A 16,361-nucleotide genomic window follows, 5' to 3' on the forward strand; every position below is an offset into this window, starting at 1 on the left:
GTGAAATTTATGAAGGCGTCAGTGTGCCTCTCTCCTTCCAGCAACCTCTATGATCCCATTCTCCTCTGGTGGATTGCTTGCCTAATGGGCACTGACAGATGGGGCTGAAAATAGCAAGCCTGGCTCCACTGCCCCAAAAGCCCACAGTTGGCCAGCATGCTGCCGCTTTCCCATCTCTCAACTTCTCAGTGCTCATCTCCTCTGTCTTTGTTCTCCATGTGTTCCGGGCACTTCAAATTACACTTTCATATTTCCTTTGGCCTCTCTCCTCTTCCTCTTGTTTCTTTGATTCGCTTCACCCTTTGTCTGAATGGAAGTTGATAAAGTATGCTCACTCGAGCATCTCATAATAGCAAGTTGGCACTGCAGCAGTCATTGCGTTAAACCTTTTTGGGCCTGATTTCCTTTCATGTGGCTTAATGTATGATTTATGACCTGAGGCATATATTACCTTTGGTTTCACGGAGAACGATGATGCCTTTTCAAGTTCATAACTAGCATCTCCAGTCTCAGCTTCTACATTTAATTATGTGCAGTGCAATTAGCAGAGCTCATGAATTAATCATAGGTGAGCCAGTGGAGTGCAGGCAGGATATTCCTGCTATTTTACTGAATGAGCTCTGAGCTCTGGCAGCAGTGCATTAGAGAGGAACGTGGACACTCACCATTCATTTATATCAGACAAAGTCACAGCAAGACAAGATTTATGAGCAGCAAGAATGGATGTAAGAAAGGAGGGCGCAGCTGTCAGCACCTGTGCTGGTTGGTGAGTTGATCTCCTGACGCATGCTGCGACCTGATTGGCTTATTCTGGCCGTCTCACGTTGGGGCTCCAGGATGTCGCGGTACTTGGAAACCATCAGGACAGAGATGAAGTACACCACAGCTAAAGCCAGGAACTGGGCTTGCTTACTGTCATCCTGCAGAGAGGGTTCACAAAACGGTGATGTCACTTTCTATTCAGAAGACCTTATTTCACACAACCCATTGCTGTGGCCTGAAATGCTTTCTCTGTGCACCCTGCATAAAGAAGGGAAACACATTCAAAGATCTGCCATCATTCTCAATACATTCTTTGAAATTATACTTTGTGTTTTACCTGATGATTTGCCCATTTGTCTGTCAAAAAATTAAAATCCTATTTGTATCTACTACTTGCAGCCAAGTCAGGGTCATGCCGTGCATATCCACAGACTGCACACACACACACAGAGGAGCACTCACCACATCACGGAAGACCACAGCGCGAAGCCGATTGATGTCCACATCCTGCAGGAGGCGATCAGGGTCCTTGATGGGAGACAGGTTACTAGGGTTACTCTATGGCTGTCTAAAGCAGAAAGACAACACAATATGACATGCTACTTTGTTTAGCTTATTTATCTCTATTATTTTTCTTTAGAAGAGTTCAGAATATTGTAAATCTTTAACCAAAATATCTGCCGACATTTTTATGTATGTATGTAAGAGATGCATAGAATAGGAGAGGTTGTGTTGAATCAGTGCAGGTCTTTTGTTCCCCATGGGGCAAAGTGTTTAGGTGTAAAGTGATTACAATATGATTTTTTTTTGGGCACAGATACCAAGCATCCTACCTTGTTGCAAGTCACAGCGTTCTGCAGGATTTCCTGAGTCTTGTTGTTGTGAATGGAAGACTTATTTCCCCTGTCTCTGTGTCTCTGCCTGCATTCGAGACAGTTCCTAACAGCCACACAACACACTGCACGTACACAAACACACACACACACAGCATGCAAATCAGCTGTCATTTAAGAGTTCAATGGTAATTAAATGTTGATAAGATGCATGCCTTCTTTAAATGAATCAGTTATCTCTGATGATTATGTGTCTCCTGCTGCTGGGACAGAGACAAGGAGTTCAATCAGCAGCCAGACTGATTTCACACCAAAGCCAGTGACGAGGAATCTTATGTTTGCAAGAAGGACACTGAAGTCTGACGGCTATTTCCCCAACCCCCAGAGCACAACTTGAGTCAACAATCCGGCAAACACTCGGGCTCACACACACACACACACACACACACACACACACAGCCACGGGCACACACAGATATAGACCACTCTCACGCAAACAGACAAAAGAGACATACATTCACACATTTCCTATGATGCAAAATGATGATCCTGTTAGTTATGTTTTTGCTGCATTAAAACCCTGCACATTTTCCAATTTAGTAAACTATTAGCAGAGCACTCCTAAATTAATTAGCTTAGCTGATCAAACAGAGGATTTTCAGGGATTAGAGGAATTATTAGTGTGTGAAGAGAATACTGTCTTGGCATTTTCTAGCTCATCAATTTTCCAGTGTGACAGGAAAAATATTCACTCCACCTTACAAAACCGCACACAGAGATACTGTTAGTGTTTTACTGTCTCACTGCACTGACTATCATTCACATCGGCAGCGACAAACATCCAATCATGATCTCACCAAGTCTGAGGCACTGACGCATCAGGCCGCCGGAGGACATGTTCTTCTCCGACTCGATCTCACTGAAGTTCAGGGAGCTGGAGAAAACCAACACGTCTACCATCACCATGAGACGGGACAGGAAAGTGATGGCCGTCTCAGAGGACATGCCCTGTGTTGCCTCAATGTTCTCCAACTCCGTCTTGCACAAGCAACAAGGAAGACACAAGTTAGATAAAACAAAAGTGGATATGTTCAATATCATCTCTACCATTCATCTCTTGTTGTATCACAGATAGACACAGTGGTGGGTGCTGCTGTATTCAGGACAGTCAATCGGTAAAAGGTCAGGAAGAGGGCAGCAGGGGTCATCATTGTTACCTTAGAGTGAGTATAGGTTCTAGTCTCTGAACAAGAGGACATTATATTTTAAATTGTTTTAATTTAAGAGTTTAATATATCACTCAAACCACTAGATACAATATCAAAGCACTTCCATCACTGCCAAATAAAAAAAACATTTTAAGTTAGGATGACCTAATAGAATAATCCTAATAGTGCTTTTTATACAAATTCATCCATGATTTAGCTCAACCACCACTTGTACCCTATAACCATTATTACGTATGTCAATAGGGGGTGTTATAAAATAAATCTCAAAATACTAGAATACATACTTAATCTGGCTTTTTGATGATTGAAATGGGTATGTTTTATTTCCTTTTTTCAAAAATAAACGTGATAAATCATAGGCCAGATGACCAATATAGATACTTTTTTATTAGCTCTTATTTTCTTCGTGCTAACATGGGGAGGTTTTCTTAGGATATTTTGTGAGAAGGTTGCTGATTGAAATGCACCAGCGGGATAGTACATTTTTAGATCTATTTAATGAATATTTAGCACAAAACTGTTGTGGATTCATAATTAAAGTAATTTAAAGATGGAAATGTAATAGCAAAAATTATAACCATGGCACTCCAGACAATGTGGCGCTTACTAAATAAACAAATTAGGATAATTAAAATCTATTTTAGTTTAAGACTGCAATTTATATTTGATAATTACAGAGGATCAATAAAACAATCATAAATGACACACATGGAGGTTCATTACAACATGTTCATAATGTCCTCAACATTACTGTGACAGAGTTACGATGAGCCTTAAAGGGGAGCCCCAAACACAACACATATGAGTCATAAAGCTCCAAAGGTTTATATTAAACCACCACTAGATGGCAGTATCCCCCCACAGAGAAGACAGTGAGGCGCACTTACAGTGGGAGAGGTTGCCGCTGAGAGAAGGGGTAAGATCCCTCCACAGGCGATTATGATGTTGTCTACCATTTGTGAGATGAGGTGGATGGTGTTGTGGACAAAAATAATGTTCTCATTGCTGTTAACAAAGTCCATGACAGATTTGGTGGAGTGGCTGTAGGAGTAGACGGGAGAATACAATGGGGTTATTATGGGAAAAAGCATTTGATTTCTAATTGTATAAAACATATGGCAATTTTACTGTGCAATAAACTAAACCCGTTCATAGGCAGCCAGCAATACAATGATATGTTGCCTCTGATATGGAAGGGTAATCATTGTCGCACTACAAGCATCATGCTCACCCTCCCTTTCAAGTGCACATAAAGCGATTCACACACCTCCTCCAGACATGGACGTCACTCTCCAGCGCAAACAGCAGGTCAGTGAGCAGTCTCTGGTGCATGGCTGACCATTTGAACTCTGGGATGCGGAACATGGTAGTGCGTGGGCCGGGGCTGAACTGCCGCCGCTGCTCCTCTGTTAGGGGCGCCCCCCTGAAGCCAATGTCCGCACATAGGTCCCTGTCCATCGAAGAGGCGAGGCGGCCGTGTAGACTCTGATGGGAGACAACAATCAATAAGAAACTTTGAATTAGGCATTGCATAAACAAACACGGTCCATCATGAGAACAGAACAGTAGTAAATCCTATTCTCCTCTAAAGATCAATAGTGCAACCCTAATGAGATATAATGCTATTGTCATACTAATCATTATTTATGATGAATTGCCAAATTAAAGTGATAACCTCTGTGTGTCTGTGGTTGAAGAAAAAAACACAACAAGCTTATTAAAACATCCAGGTATAAGTTGAATGAGTCAGCAAGCTGATGCCAAAAAAGTGCGATAAGAACATGAGCAATCAGCAATAGCGAAGAAAAGGTTTAAAAATAAACCCTGCCTCCCAATGGCCCTCCATCAGTGACCCAGTCAGGTCAAAGAGCATGACCTCTGAGAAAGAGCTCAGCTCATAGGAGAGGACAAATCCCAGGACATTGTTGCAGAATAATGCTATGTCTATTTTCTTCCCTCCTGTTAGATCAGCCAACTATTCCAGCAGCCCACTTTCCTGAGTCTCAGAGGGATGACTCGTGATATGCACCAGGCCATCCTGTCCCCATTACAACCAGAGCTGAGGAAGGGAATTATCTCTATGGGTCAGATGAAATGAAACTGTTCACAAAAGGCATCCTGACAATGGCAAACATTCTCCCTCCTTGCTTTCCACTCTTCAACCCCGACGCTGCATGTGTTCATGATCGTCTGTTATTCTATTTCCCTCTGGCAAAGCTTTGCAGGTATTTTTGAATCTTATGAACTCAGTGAACTTGTGCTTTTTCAGAACATTTGAAAACTTGCCTTTTTCTGTTGGATTGTACTAGTGATTCCATTTTAATGAATGAACTCTGTGATAAATAAACAGACCAACCTGTGTGGTGGCTGTCGTCTGAATCTTCCTCGCATCCTTGTCTCTGCCGTTGTGGGATCTCTCTGTGTCAGAAGTGTTGCTTGTTGTATCTGCTGCACTGCTGGTTTTAAAAATGGAGGAGTTTCTTTCAGTTTCTGCTCCATCTGTACCCTCAGTGACCTCTGGGCTTTTGGAAGAGGCTTCATTCTCAGAGCCAGTCACAGGGCTGATGCCCTCGGTGGCTGCCTGTAGTTCAAACTCATCGTTCTCCAGGATGCTGGGTAAGGAGCCAAGCTCAGAGCGGCCTGTCATGTGGGCAAGAAGGCCCAGCTCATCACTGGCACTGGTGTGGACTCTGGGCTGTGTGCTTGGCAGGACCAGAGGCTCAGCTGTACTCAGATCAGGCAGAAGCTTGTCTTCCATGCTGCCTGCCACCTTGCCAAACAGAAAGTTGCTGTGAGGGATACTGTCCTTGTCATCATCTAGAGTAATGAGGGGGGGTGCATTGTGGTCATCCACGCTGCTCCTGAGCTTTTTTGCAGCAGCACAATAAACACTATCCAACAGAGAATCCACTTCCACCAGTGCTCCATTCTCAGATACTCCCAGAGTTTCTATATCATCTAGCTTTACCTCTGTAGCCTCCACCTTCTCAGCCTTGATGTCCACCAGAAGGTCATGAACACCGACGCCGACTCCATCTACCATACCCTCCTCATGCCCCTTCCCCTCAGCCAGCAGTATGCGAGAGTCCACACTCTCATAGTCCTTCTCACTCTCAGGTGTATTGGAGTTATCGTCCATTTCTCTGATCTCAACAACACCATTGATGCCAGAAGCCTGCGCAGATAGACCAGAGATGGTGCTGACAAAGCCCTTCTTTCCTTTTTTTATATTCTCCTCCTCCTGACGCTGGTACTCTTCATACATCTTAGCCAAGTACTCTTTATGGGCCTCGTATGTCACCTAAAAAAAGAGAAATAGCACAGGCAATGTTAGCCACACATTTATGATGCAAACGACTGTAAAGATCGTTTTTGAAGAACCTTAATGGCGCATTTCCACTACACGGTCGGCCTCGGCCACACTCGGTACGGCTCGGTACGGCTTGGCCGCGTTGGGCCTTAACAGGGCCGACTCACTTCATGCTGCGCTTCCATTACAGTTTAGGAACTGGGGTAGTTACTATAGTAACGCAGTGTAGGCGGAGCCGTGACGTCATCTTCAATGAGAACCCCAGAAAAACAACACAGCCGTTAGCTGTTAGCACTCAGAGCTCACAGCTCCTCATATATGTTCAGAAACTCGACAAAAGTTAAACAAGTACAAACCACAGACTGCCTGTGTCATGGTGAATACAGTCACTGCTTTATTTATGTCTGTATAGGCCGTTGTTGTGAGTGTGGACGGTCAGAGCATACTGCGTTAGCTTAGCCAATCTCCATCTAGAAAAACACGCATTTTAAAAGGTTTTTCGCCTGCCGTCTGTCTGCAGACTTGACAAAGCATTAATTCATGGTTTTTACTAACCGGTATCAGTATGTTGTTACTTCGGCATCATTTTGAAACGTGTATTACAATTAAATCACGGTCAAATATGTCCATCTTGTTGTAGTTCTAGCCCTCTTGCCAGCGCTCCTCTCTCTAGTTTAGCATACTCAGCCCGACTCAGCCCTGTTTGTTGGCCCCGATAGAACCACAATTTTCTAGGGCCAGAAAAGAGGTGAAAAAGTGGCCCCGCGCCGTGCCGCGCCGGAACTAGGCCTAGTGGAAGCACAACCAAAAAAGGGGACGGTACGACACGGCACGCTTAAAGCGAGCTCCGCGCTGCAGTGGAACTGCGCCATTAGAGTCAGGTTAATATAGATAATGTCTGCCTCTACAGCAGAGGTCAGTGTTTCTTCTTTGTTGCACAGTGCAATACTGACCTTAGAGTGGGCTATAGAGAGCGTGTCCACCCACACACGCCATCCTCCCCACTCATACTTGATGGCATGGTACAGTAGAATACGAAATATGTTGTACACCATCTCAGTGATCTTCTGCTCGTCAGAGTTCTTAGGGTTGATGAAGCAGAGAGAAAACATCCAGTCCTGCCATACGGAGCACTGAAGCAGGCACCTGCAACACACACATCATTAAGGAAATAAATACATTTGAAAGACTGCCATATGTAAACCAGATACAATCAGTTTCAAGTAAACTGTAATATTTTTCATTGATGTTGGTGGTAAGTGGATCATTTTTCAGGACATTTGAGTTTTTGTAGACAAACACCACCACTGTCTAACTGTAAATATATATTTTGATTGGCAACATTTAATCGGCAAAGCTTTATCTTACAATTGGCTTTCGACAACAAGAAGACCTTATGAATAGGGAGTCGTTATAAGTCTGCATTAAATCCGCCCTTACATTCTCTACATGTAATAGGAAGGCATAAATACCAGTGAGTGTTGTTCTGGTTATTCATATTAAATAGTTTTGATGATTTGGCCAGCGATGTATTCATTTGTTGTGTTTATATTGCAGCAGCTCCTCACAGAACAAACTGGCAGCAAGTGAAAACATTATTTATTTATTTTCTTCATTTCAACAACTGAACTTGAAGGAGCACTTTCTGACTTGTTATTTTAAGCTAATTACAGTGTTGATAAGTCAGTGGTTTCCAAAGACTTCTAATTGCATTAGTAATATGTCTTAAAGAGAGTGTGTGTAGGAGTGGTTGGGTGGTTAGAGGGAAAAAAAGACAGAAAGCAGGAATGAACAACTGTCAGTCACAGAAGCATCTGCTGGAAATTATGATTATGTCTGAGAATGATTCTGCACCAATGTGAGCGTACCTACATGAGTCTCTTAAGAATTTATACAAGGAGGACCAAAATGTTTCTTTACTTGATACATTAAATAGCAAGATAATACACGGAACGGTTGAGTAAAATGTGATTTAACTTCCGCTCACCGTCTGTTCTCTCGGCTGTTACTGAACAGTTTGATCATGTCTGAAAGGAAGAGCCTCCGAACCTCCATCAGCTCTGTACTGGGGGCGGAGTTCTTCAATAGGGTGGCTACCACCTTGAGAATCACTGAAATCACATTTATGCAAACACAAATACACACACACATATTGTCAGTTATTCCAGAGAACCAAGTACTTTAGAGAGTATAAAACTCAATGTGACACATAACAGGCTTACTTGGGTTCTGAATCTTGACGGTGGAGTCGGGCTCGGGATGAGGTTTGTGAACTACCTGTGTGCACACCTGCTCTGTCAGAATCTGGTTCGGGAAGAGGTGAGAAGACATAAGTCCCACATTCACAGAAAAACAACGGTGAACGAATGTTGGGGCATTTGTGAGGAGAATGTTTGGTTACCTCGTACAGAGTGTTGTAGACCGTCACCGACACAGTGTTGGTGTGCACCATGAGCCTCTCTCCCAGCAGAGTGAAGAGGCTGTGTGTGTGCATGATCTCTACCTTCCTCCTGTGGATAAATACACACACATGATGTTAAAGTGGCTTGTTTAGAGCTCCCTAAGTCTCTGAAAGGATCAATGAGTGTCGTCAGCTTGCCTCCCTATCCTCCCCCTCAGGGAGTCGAGCTCTCTAGACAAGTGTCAAGAAGTGCCTGCTGCCATGAATTGGGGGAATTTGGTTGGAGGTGTGTAGGATAACGAAGTGAACCTGTCACTAGGAAAGGCTCTAAGATACAATAAAGGCATATCATAGGTGAAGAGGTTCAACTGTGACAAATTTCAAACTACAGTCAGCATAATGACTGGTGTCACGATGCGAAGGCTGCCAATGCCTCAGGACGAGTTGGGACCTAAGTCAATGTTTTCATTTTCTGCTGCAAAGGCTGGCAAATTTGACACTTAGGAGAAGAGGAGCATTTCTCTCAACTGTATGAATATTAAAAAAAAATTGGAAGAAAAGGGCAAATTGATGATTCATAGCCAGCTTCTATAAGTGTAGCCTAGACCATATACCTTTTTTCACGATACTCTTCAGAGTTAAGACAATGTTAATGAAAACACAAATATATAAAATAAAATAAAATAATAGAGTTATAAGGAAATGCAGAGAGAAGCATATTTTCTAAAATCACAAGACATAATGTAATATTATTTAATATTTATTACGCTTTGTCTTCAAGTTTACTTTAAGGTGGTTGAATATATGACATGTTAATAAAGAAGTTTGAGCAAAGCTTAAGTCATATAGCCTCTCTCATGCTTTTTCTGGTACGTTTTAGCACTGCTAAACACCATCTTACATCACTGAACTAATGAAAGAAAAATTAAATTACCAAAAGTAATATCAACAAAGCACTGAAGATACACGTTTCATTCTTAATAAGTTGCACTGGCTCTCATAGTGAGGAGGATTGTAATGTATGAAAGCTGTTAAAGTGAGGGTTGAAGGCAGGCTCTCATGGAGCCCCTCGTGTCCCCTGAGGACAGAGGCCCACTTGTGCCTGGGGTGGTCTAGTATGGGCTTATCCCTCCTGTATACTCTCCATCCATCCCTGCATCCCACATTTTGAATCATCATTAAAGTGGACCTATCATGCTATATTTAAATGATATATTGTAGGGCCATACCTATATAAGGTATATTTATACGTTTCTGTTTTCAAAATACCAAACAGATCATGCATTTTAGGCATGCCTCATTTCGCTCTATTTGCTGTTTGCTGTCTACGGGGCTGATTCTGTGAGCTGCAGCTGACCACGCCCCCCTGCAGGAGAGGGGAGCCGTGCTCTGATGAAGTCAGAAGAGGGGGAGAAAAATAGATCTCCGTCCTCCGTGTTTTATTATATTATTATAGGCCTATAGAGTCGTTATTCATTTGTTTTAAAGCTAAATAAATAACAAAGAAGACCTTTGACCGGCACTTTTCTAATTTTGTCCGGAAAATTTCAACTTTAACGGACATCTTGACCGGCGAAAGAAAACCTAACTGAAACTCTGCCGCACGGTCCCCTCGTTCCTTGGAAGAGGCGGAGAGGTGGGTGTTTGTCATCTGCTGGTGGACTAACCGGAGAGAATTACAGTGCTTGCCTCGACGGGGAGGGATTGCATTGAATTAAAGCAGCGGGAGCAAATGCTTGCCTCGGGGAGGGAGAAAAAAAGCCACAGCGTAGAATAAACAGAAGGGTAACCATGGTAACCATGCACGGGAAGTCTTCTTCGCTGCTTTTGTGGCAGACTACAGCGCCACTTACAGGCCTGGCATATGTACTACAGCGTCTCCAGCGCTTTCGAGCGGCAACGGCCGGCCGTGGCCCAACCCCACATTCCCCTGATAGGTGGAGAGTTGGCCCAATAGCCAATAGTAGCGCCACTTTACTGACGTCAGTGAAGTGTTCAAATCTGGATCAGTTTTTATCAGATCCGTTGCAGCCCCTTTTTTAGAGATTTGGGTATGGAGGAAAATAGAGAGGGTTGTGTTTTCTGACACTTGGTGAGTTCCCTGGAACACCGGGGACACATATTCATGTATAAAAGACGTACAAAAGTGCATTTTGCATGATAAGTCCCCTTTAAGCATTTCCTCTTCTGTCCAATGTGCAGCAAACAGCAGATTTGCCACCTCCCCGTAGGAAGTATATTAATAATGTCACCCTGTGGAACAGTAACTTGGACCTTTTCCACTGTTCTCTTATGTGATTTAATGCATACAGGGCATGAAGCCATGAATTCAGGTGTTTTACAAAGTGCGGCCTAATTTACCATCCTGGCATCCAGTCAAACGTTTTTCGGCTCTTATAATTGCGCACTTTTTTGAAAGAGTGGTAGGATCAGATTAATTATCGCCTGGATGTAAAGCTTGATTTATGATTTTTCAGTTTCACACCTATCGTAATGTTGTTTATTTGAAAATTGCTGGTTAACAGACAACAATGGCGAAACAACAGCAGTAAAAAACAAGATAGACATGTAACAGACTGCCATTTTCAAAACATGACACATCATTCATCTTTTGACTTTTTATTATGAAAACCACTTATGAGTGTGTAATTACACAGCTACTGCACAGCTATTGAAATGGATGACTTACTTGTGGCCTAAATGCTTGAGGAAGTAGCCAAGGACTTTGAGGGATTGCACTCGAATGCTTTCACTCTTCGAGGCCATGAGCTTGTAGATTACTCTGAAATAGACACAAGCAACGAGAGCTGGCAACAGCACACTGTCTGGACAGAATACAATATAACACTGATGATGAAAAGGCCCTCCACTGGTTAGCTGACAACCACTTTCCTTCAGAGTGAATTCACATTAACATCAAATGAATGTCCTTATGAAGGCAGCAGCCTTTCCGCAATGAATAGAACTCACAAGTAGAGCTAGACTGTGCGCATTTATATTTGATAGGATGACATGGGGTTAGTTTGATCATCTGTGTCATATACTGTAGGGATATCAATATGTTAATATTGTTGCTTTCCATGCATAGGTTTTTTTTCCATTCGTTGAACTTGTGAATTATTCATGCATCACGTAGACACGTGGCAACAGCACTGGTGTTAGGTGTTCAGCTTTATTTTGTGAAATCACCTCTTCATTTGGTGCTTAAATAGAAAAGGGATTGAGTCTTCCCCTGGGAGGCTTACCGTATTCCATTTCTCTGGTCAAAGGCAGGGATCATGGAGGCTGGGTGCTCAGACATGAGGGCTACCACCAGCTGCAACACATCATGCAGATTCTCATCCTGCAGACAATCCAGGAGAGGAAGACAATGAGGGATAGAACAATAGAAAAGGGGGCAGGAGAAGAAAGAGAATTATGTGTTTGTTCTTTGTTCAGACTGTAAATGCAACTGCAGCAAAAACACAGTGCATGTGCCAGGCAATTGTAGAATACACCTGGGCCCCCGGTACACCTTCCAACAGTCAAGGAGCCGTGGCTGGTTAATGCACAATGGAAAATATGTTGAATGATGCATTCATCTTGCTGCTAAGTTTAAATGCTAAGGAAAAAAAAAATCCCAGAGAAATATTGCTGATAATAAAATGTGACCTTGTGGTTTAGTGCAGCAGTAAAGTGGCCCACTGACATAAATTGAATTCACTAGGTGCACATAGACTCGTGTACCTCATGCATTGTTAACAAATAGTTCAGGATGCTCTGCAGCTCATCCTCCTTCACACCTCGATCCTGAAAGAAGAAAAACACAGAAAAACATGTTGAATCTTCTTCCTTGTTGTAAAGTTAAAATGTGATTCTTGAAATTATACAAGCACATTAAGTGTTCTGGCCTCCTGATTTTTCATTTTTGGGCTTAGTGTGGGTGTGTGATTTGTTTTTTCTACAACCAAACAGATTGAAAAGCCAGATAACTTGCTTGCTTGGTTTGGTGACAGTATGTACATGCCAAGTCTGTTTTCTGTCCAATTTAAGAATCCCTTTAATTACTGCCTAGAAAACCCGGTTACACTTAAACTAGAGAAAAGAGTTCAATATAAAACTTAAGAAAAAGGTCTTACATATGTCTCATATTTTGTTTTGATTAGAATATCATTTATTGTTAGTAATATATATTAAGTACTTCAACTTATTTAGTAAGAAAAACACCAGTCATATTTTGAAATTCAAGTCAAAAGTGATGACTTAAGTTGGTTAACGTTGTCATATTGATGGATGGAACCTATTTCAAATAGATAAATGATCAAGAAATTACCAAAACTGAATAATGAATTCATTTCGTGTTTCAGCACAACTGGTTTTATTCCAAGCACATACTTTTTAGAGGACATAAAAAAGAAATAGCAGTGAATTTATTGGGGAGTAGCCCGGCAGAACGTCTTAAGGATAACAGGGATGGTTGACACTCTCCATATTTTCCCTGTGCAGCCTAAATCAAATCGTGTGAGGTTCTGCGAGGCATGAAGACAGGTGGGATATACCTTCAGGATGAGTTGCTTGAGGAAGAGAAGCATGAATGCCCGCAGAGAAACTATTTCTTTCTGGGTCGGCCTCGGACCATCTGTAGTTGGAGAGAGAAGCAATACATCTGAGAAAGTATTGGAACCAAATAAGATATCTTCAAATTGTACAGTCTCGTCTGTGATCTAAAGTACCCTCCTTTTATATATATATAAGTTTTTGATAATGACACATTTCTCTTTTTGAGCTGTAAAAAACTCAAACACAGTGAAATCTTCAAAGTATGTTTTGCTGTATCATTAGCTAGGTGCTGGTGCACTGGATTTACCCTGAATGTGTGTTTCTATTGTTTCTACAATTTGTAGAATATATTTTACATAAATTCAGCATTAGACATTCGCAATTATTCAACCCACATGTATTCATCCTTGAAGTATGTGTTTATCCCTCAAACCAAGGCATCCAGCCCAAGGTCACACCTGCCCATCACTCTGGCCAACAGCTCATTAAAAACTACCCAGAATGCCTCTGCCAACTTAAGGTCACTTTGGCTTGCAGAAGTTAGCCTCACATTGCAATCCATCCCTGTCATGAAACTCATTCACCAGTGACGGGCCGAATGCTGTCAGCAGGTGTATGGAAGTCGTGCAAATACAGAAGAATGACGGAATATGACAGACGGCATTGATTAAATGTCATATCACAGGGCTGCTTCTGCTGATGCTGTATTGGTGTGGTTTGCAAGGTATTTTGACTGGTTCAGATCCTTTTCAATATGCTGATTTTTACCAAAAAGTGTCTGCAGGTACACTGAGTAAGTACACTAATAGGCTGCAGCAACAGGCACATCAATACAACAGAGAGCTTTTCAGGCACACACACGCCAGAAAATGCAGGATATGGCATACATTACCACTCATAACAATACAAACATGAATCCCCAGATTAGCTGCACTCTCTTTGCAGCACAAAGGCTCTATTCTGGCTGTAAAACCCAGCACATTTCTATTCGGCCTTTGCAACCAGCCAGGTATAGACACATTGACAACATATTTTTGGATTTGCAGAGGTATTAAATGACTGGGACAAAGACAGAAGCAAAAGCCTTTCAGGGGAAATTGGTCACTCAGCTCAATGCCTCTCCTCTCCTCTGATAAACCCTAACCTCCACCTTGTCTGGACACATGTTCATTTGAAATGGGGACAGGGCCATGATGACAGATACCCCGGCAACAGACACCTGACCATCCTGCTCGCCCAACCGCCGGTCAACGTAATCAATGATGAGCTCCCCCCGAGGTTGCATCCCGACACTGATTAATAGAGAGCGAGAGGAAAACCCAGTGCAGGGACAGAGGCTGACAGGAAAGGGATGATAAGAACATTATTACCGCAGCCACTGCATCCAAGTTATTCACAACCAATTATCCTCAGCAGCTCTGCACAGCTCTTGTTTCTCACTCCCATATTGCTTTACTTCCCACTTCCCAAGGGCATAACGGGAAAGAGTTTATTGAAAAATAATTGATGTCCATGTGATTAATGCAGGAATCTTATTTTGGCTTATTACTGATAATAAAGTCATGGCACACAAAAAAGCATGTGTCCTTATACTTATACTTGCGCAAGCATTTAAATAGAAAACGAGAGTAATTATGTGTTCAGTCCCTGGGTGCTTTTAAATAAACAACGGCTGATAAAATACTCTAATGCAACAAGTATTTTTAATCACAGCAGCTTTAATTGGTTTCCAGAATGCATCTCAGGTTGTAACTAACATATGCATCGCCTGCTGAAACTCCTCTGTTGTGAGCATTTGGAGTATGTTGACTTTAAACTGCAATGACTAAACATTTCATAAGACACAAACAGGGAAAAAGTGAATGGAAAGAATAAATCATGAATGGCCTTCCGCCTATCTCAACAACTGTTCAAATGCTCCCACTAACCTTCATTTGATCCAGTGGATTGCCCAGGTGTAAATCTGAAGCAAGCCAAACCATTCCCTGACTTAAGTCAACTCAGTCAATACAACAGATGAATTGATCAGCATGTACAGTAGACACGCACAAAAAGCATTCTCAAGCCTCGATCAGCCTCTGAAGCAACTACATGTTTGGCACTGCTCATTCTTTCCTGAAATGCATCTTGAATGGAACTTGGTGACTGACCAAACATCTCTGACACCCATCTCATTACTTATTATTTAGTTAAAGAAGCAAGGCATAGACAGAGGCAAAGGGAGAGTGATAGAGATTGAGACACATTATGTGTTGGCTTGTGGCTACATATCACAGACCAGGAGAAGTTGACCAATAGGCATCTGGGTTTCTGTGTATAACTGGATGATACATGGCTTTAATTTGATACCACTCTCTATTAAGACCTAGGGAAAGGGAGGTACTTCCAGAAACAGAGTGAGTAGCTGGAGGAGCTCCATTTTAAATGTGTTCTCTGTCTCCCTATAATTGAACACTTCATTATCTGCTTGGCTCTCTCCCTCTTTATATGTGTATTTGTTTGGTCGTTTGTCAGTTGAGAAGGACAGAGAGGAAACTTGCCTATACTTGGCTGCATCAGTGGGACCAGACCCACTCTGAAAATTACCCACAGCAAGAAGAGGATACATTTCAAGATATGGAATAGAATTCTTGCCAGGCCTTTACAATCTGTAGACTTTAACAACAATCAGCTTCAGTTGCGTTTGAGAGAGGTATATTTTTGGAAAGCTAAACTAGCATGTTACTTTAAGGAGTGATAATGTTGGGCATAGCTAATGTACTGATGGAGTACAATATGTGTTTATCTTGTCTTTGAAACTATAACAAGATGTCTGTGAGTGTGTATTAAATCAAGCGTTTTCATCAAAATACTACAAAAACAGTCTGTGTGTAAATAAAGACATTTTTTGTAACAGCTACAGTATTAACTGTTTTGTTGAGCATTGATTCTTACTTATCCTTTATAAATCTCTAGGTCTTTGAAATCAAATACAAAGTCAATTATTTACTATCAGATAACTACAGTTGTTATATTTGTCTCTGTCTAGACTCTTTTTTGTACCCATCTTAAAGTTGTAGTAAGCCATCATTGGATGCTGTGTCTCCTGACTTCAGAGCAGTTGTTTCTCGCAGTGCACCATGGTCAGTCACCCCAAAACACTTATTTGTCTAGCACCCAGCCCAGATATCACATAGAACAAAAGGGTATTTATATTAACATTCCTGCATTTTCTTTTGGTGTTTTTTGTATAACCCCTGTTGATCTCTCCGACGCTCCACGACTAATAAATCATAAAACTATTCGAT

The 16,361-nt window shown here is 42.0% G+C and overlaps 1 protein-coding gene across 3 annotated transcripts in view; it reads right to left on the minus strand.

Moving 5' to 3' along the window:
• nbeab (neurobeachin b) overlaps positions 1-16,361 on the minus strand; it is a 207,674-nt gene that overhangs the window by 105,573 nt on the left and 85,740 nt on the right. For 2 of the 3 annotated variants that reach the window (XM_034113170.1, XM_034113171.1), the window contains exons 14-28: positions 13,074-13,153; positions 12,262-12,324; positions 11,781-11,878; positions 11,225-11,317; positions 8,536-8,644; positions 8,357-8,438; positions 8,122-8,245; positions 7,088-7,280; positions 5,181-6,125; positions 4,092-4,309; positions 3,712-3,865; positions 2,453-2,633; positions 1,584-1,720; positions 1,225-1,320; positions 755-920 (exon numbers count right to left, since the gene is read on the minus strand). In XM_034113170.1, the coding sequence (XP_033969061.1) occupies positions 755-920; positions 1,225-1,320; positions 1,584-1,720; positions 2,453-2,633; positions 3,712-3,865; positions 4,092-4,309; positions 5,181-6,125; positions 7,088-7,280; positions 8,122-8,245; positions 8,357-8,438; positions 8,536-8,644; positions 11,225-11,317; positions 11,781-11,878; positions 12,262-12,324; positions 13,074-13,153 (2,739 nt within the window). Of the gene's footprint in view, positions 1-754; positions 921-1,224; positions 1,321-1,583; positions 1,721-2,452; positions 2,639-3,707; positions 3,866-4,091; positions 4,310-5,180; positions 6,126-7,087; positions 7,281-8,121; positions 8,246-8,356; positions 8,439-8,535; positions 8,645-11,224; positions 11,318-11,780; positions 11,879-12,261; positions 12,325-13,073; positions 13,154-16,361 lie in introns of all 3 variants that reach the window. The other variant, XM_034113172.1, reaches the window with a different exon arrangement.

This window comes from Trematomus bernacchii, unplaced genomic scaffold, assembly GCF_902827165.1.
Source record: "Trematomus bernacchii unplaced genomic scaffold, fTreBer1.1, whole genome shotgun sequence".
Taxonomy (NCBI): domain Eukaryota; kingdom Metazoa; phylum Chordata; class Actinopteri; order Perciformes; family Nototheniidae; genus Trematomus; species Trematomus bernacchii.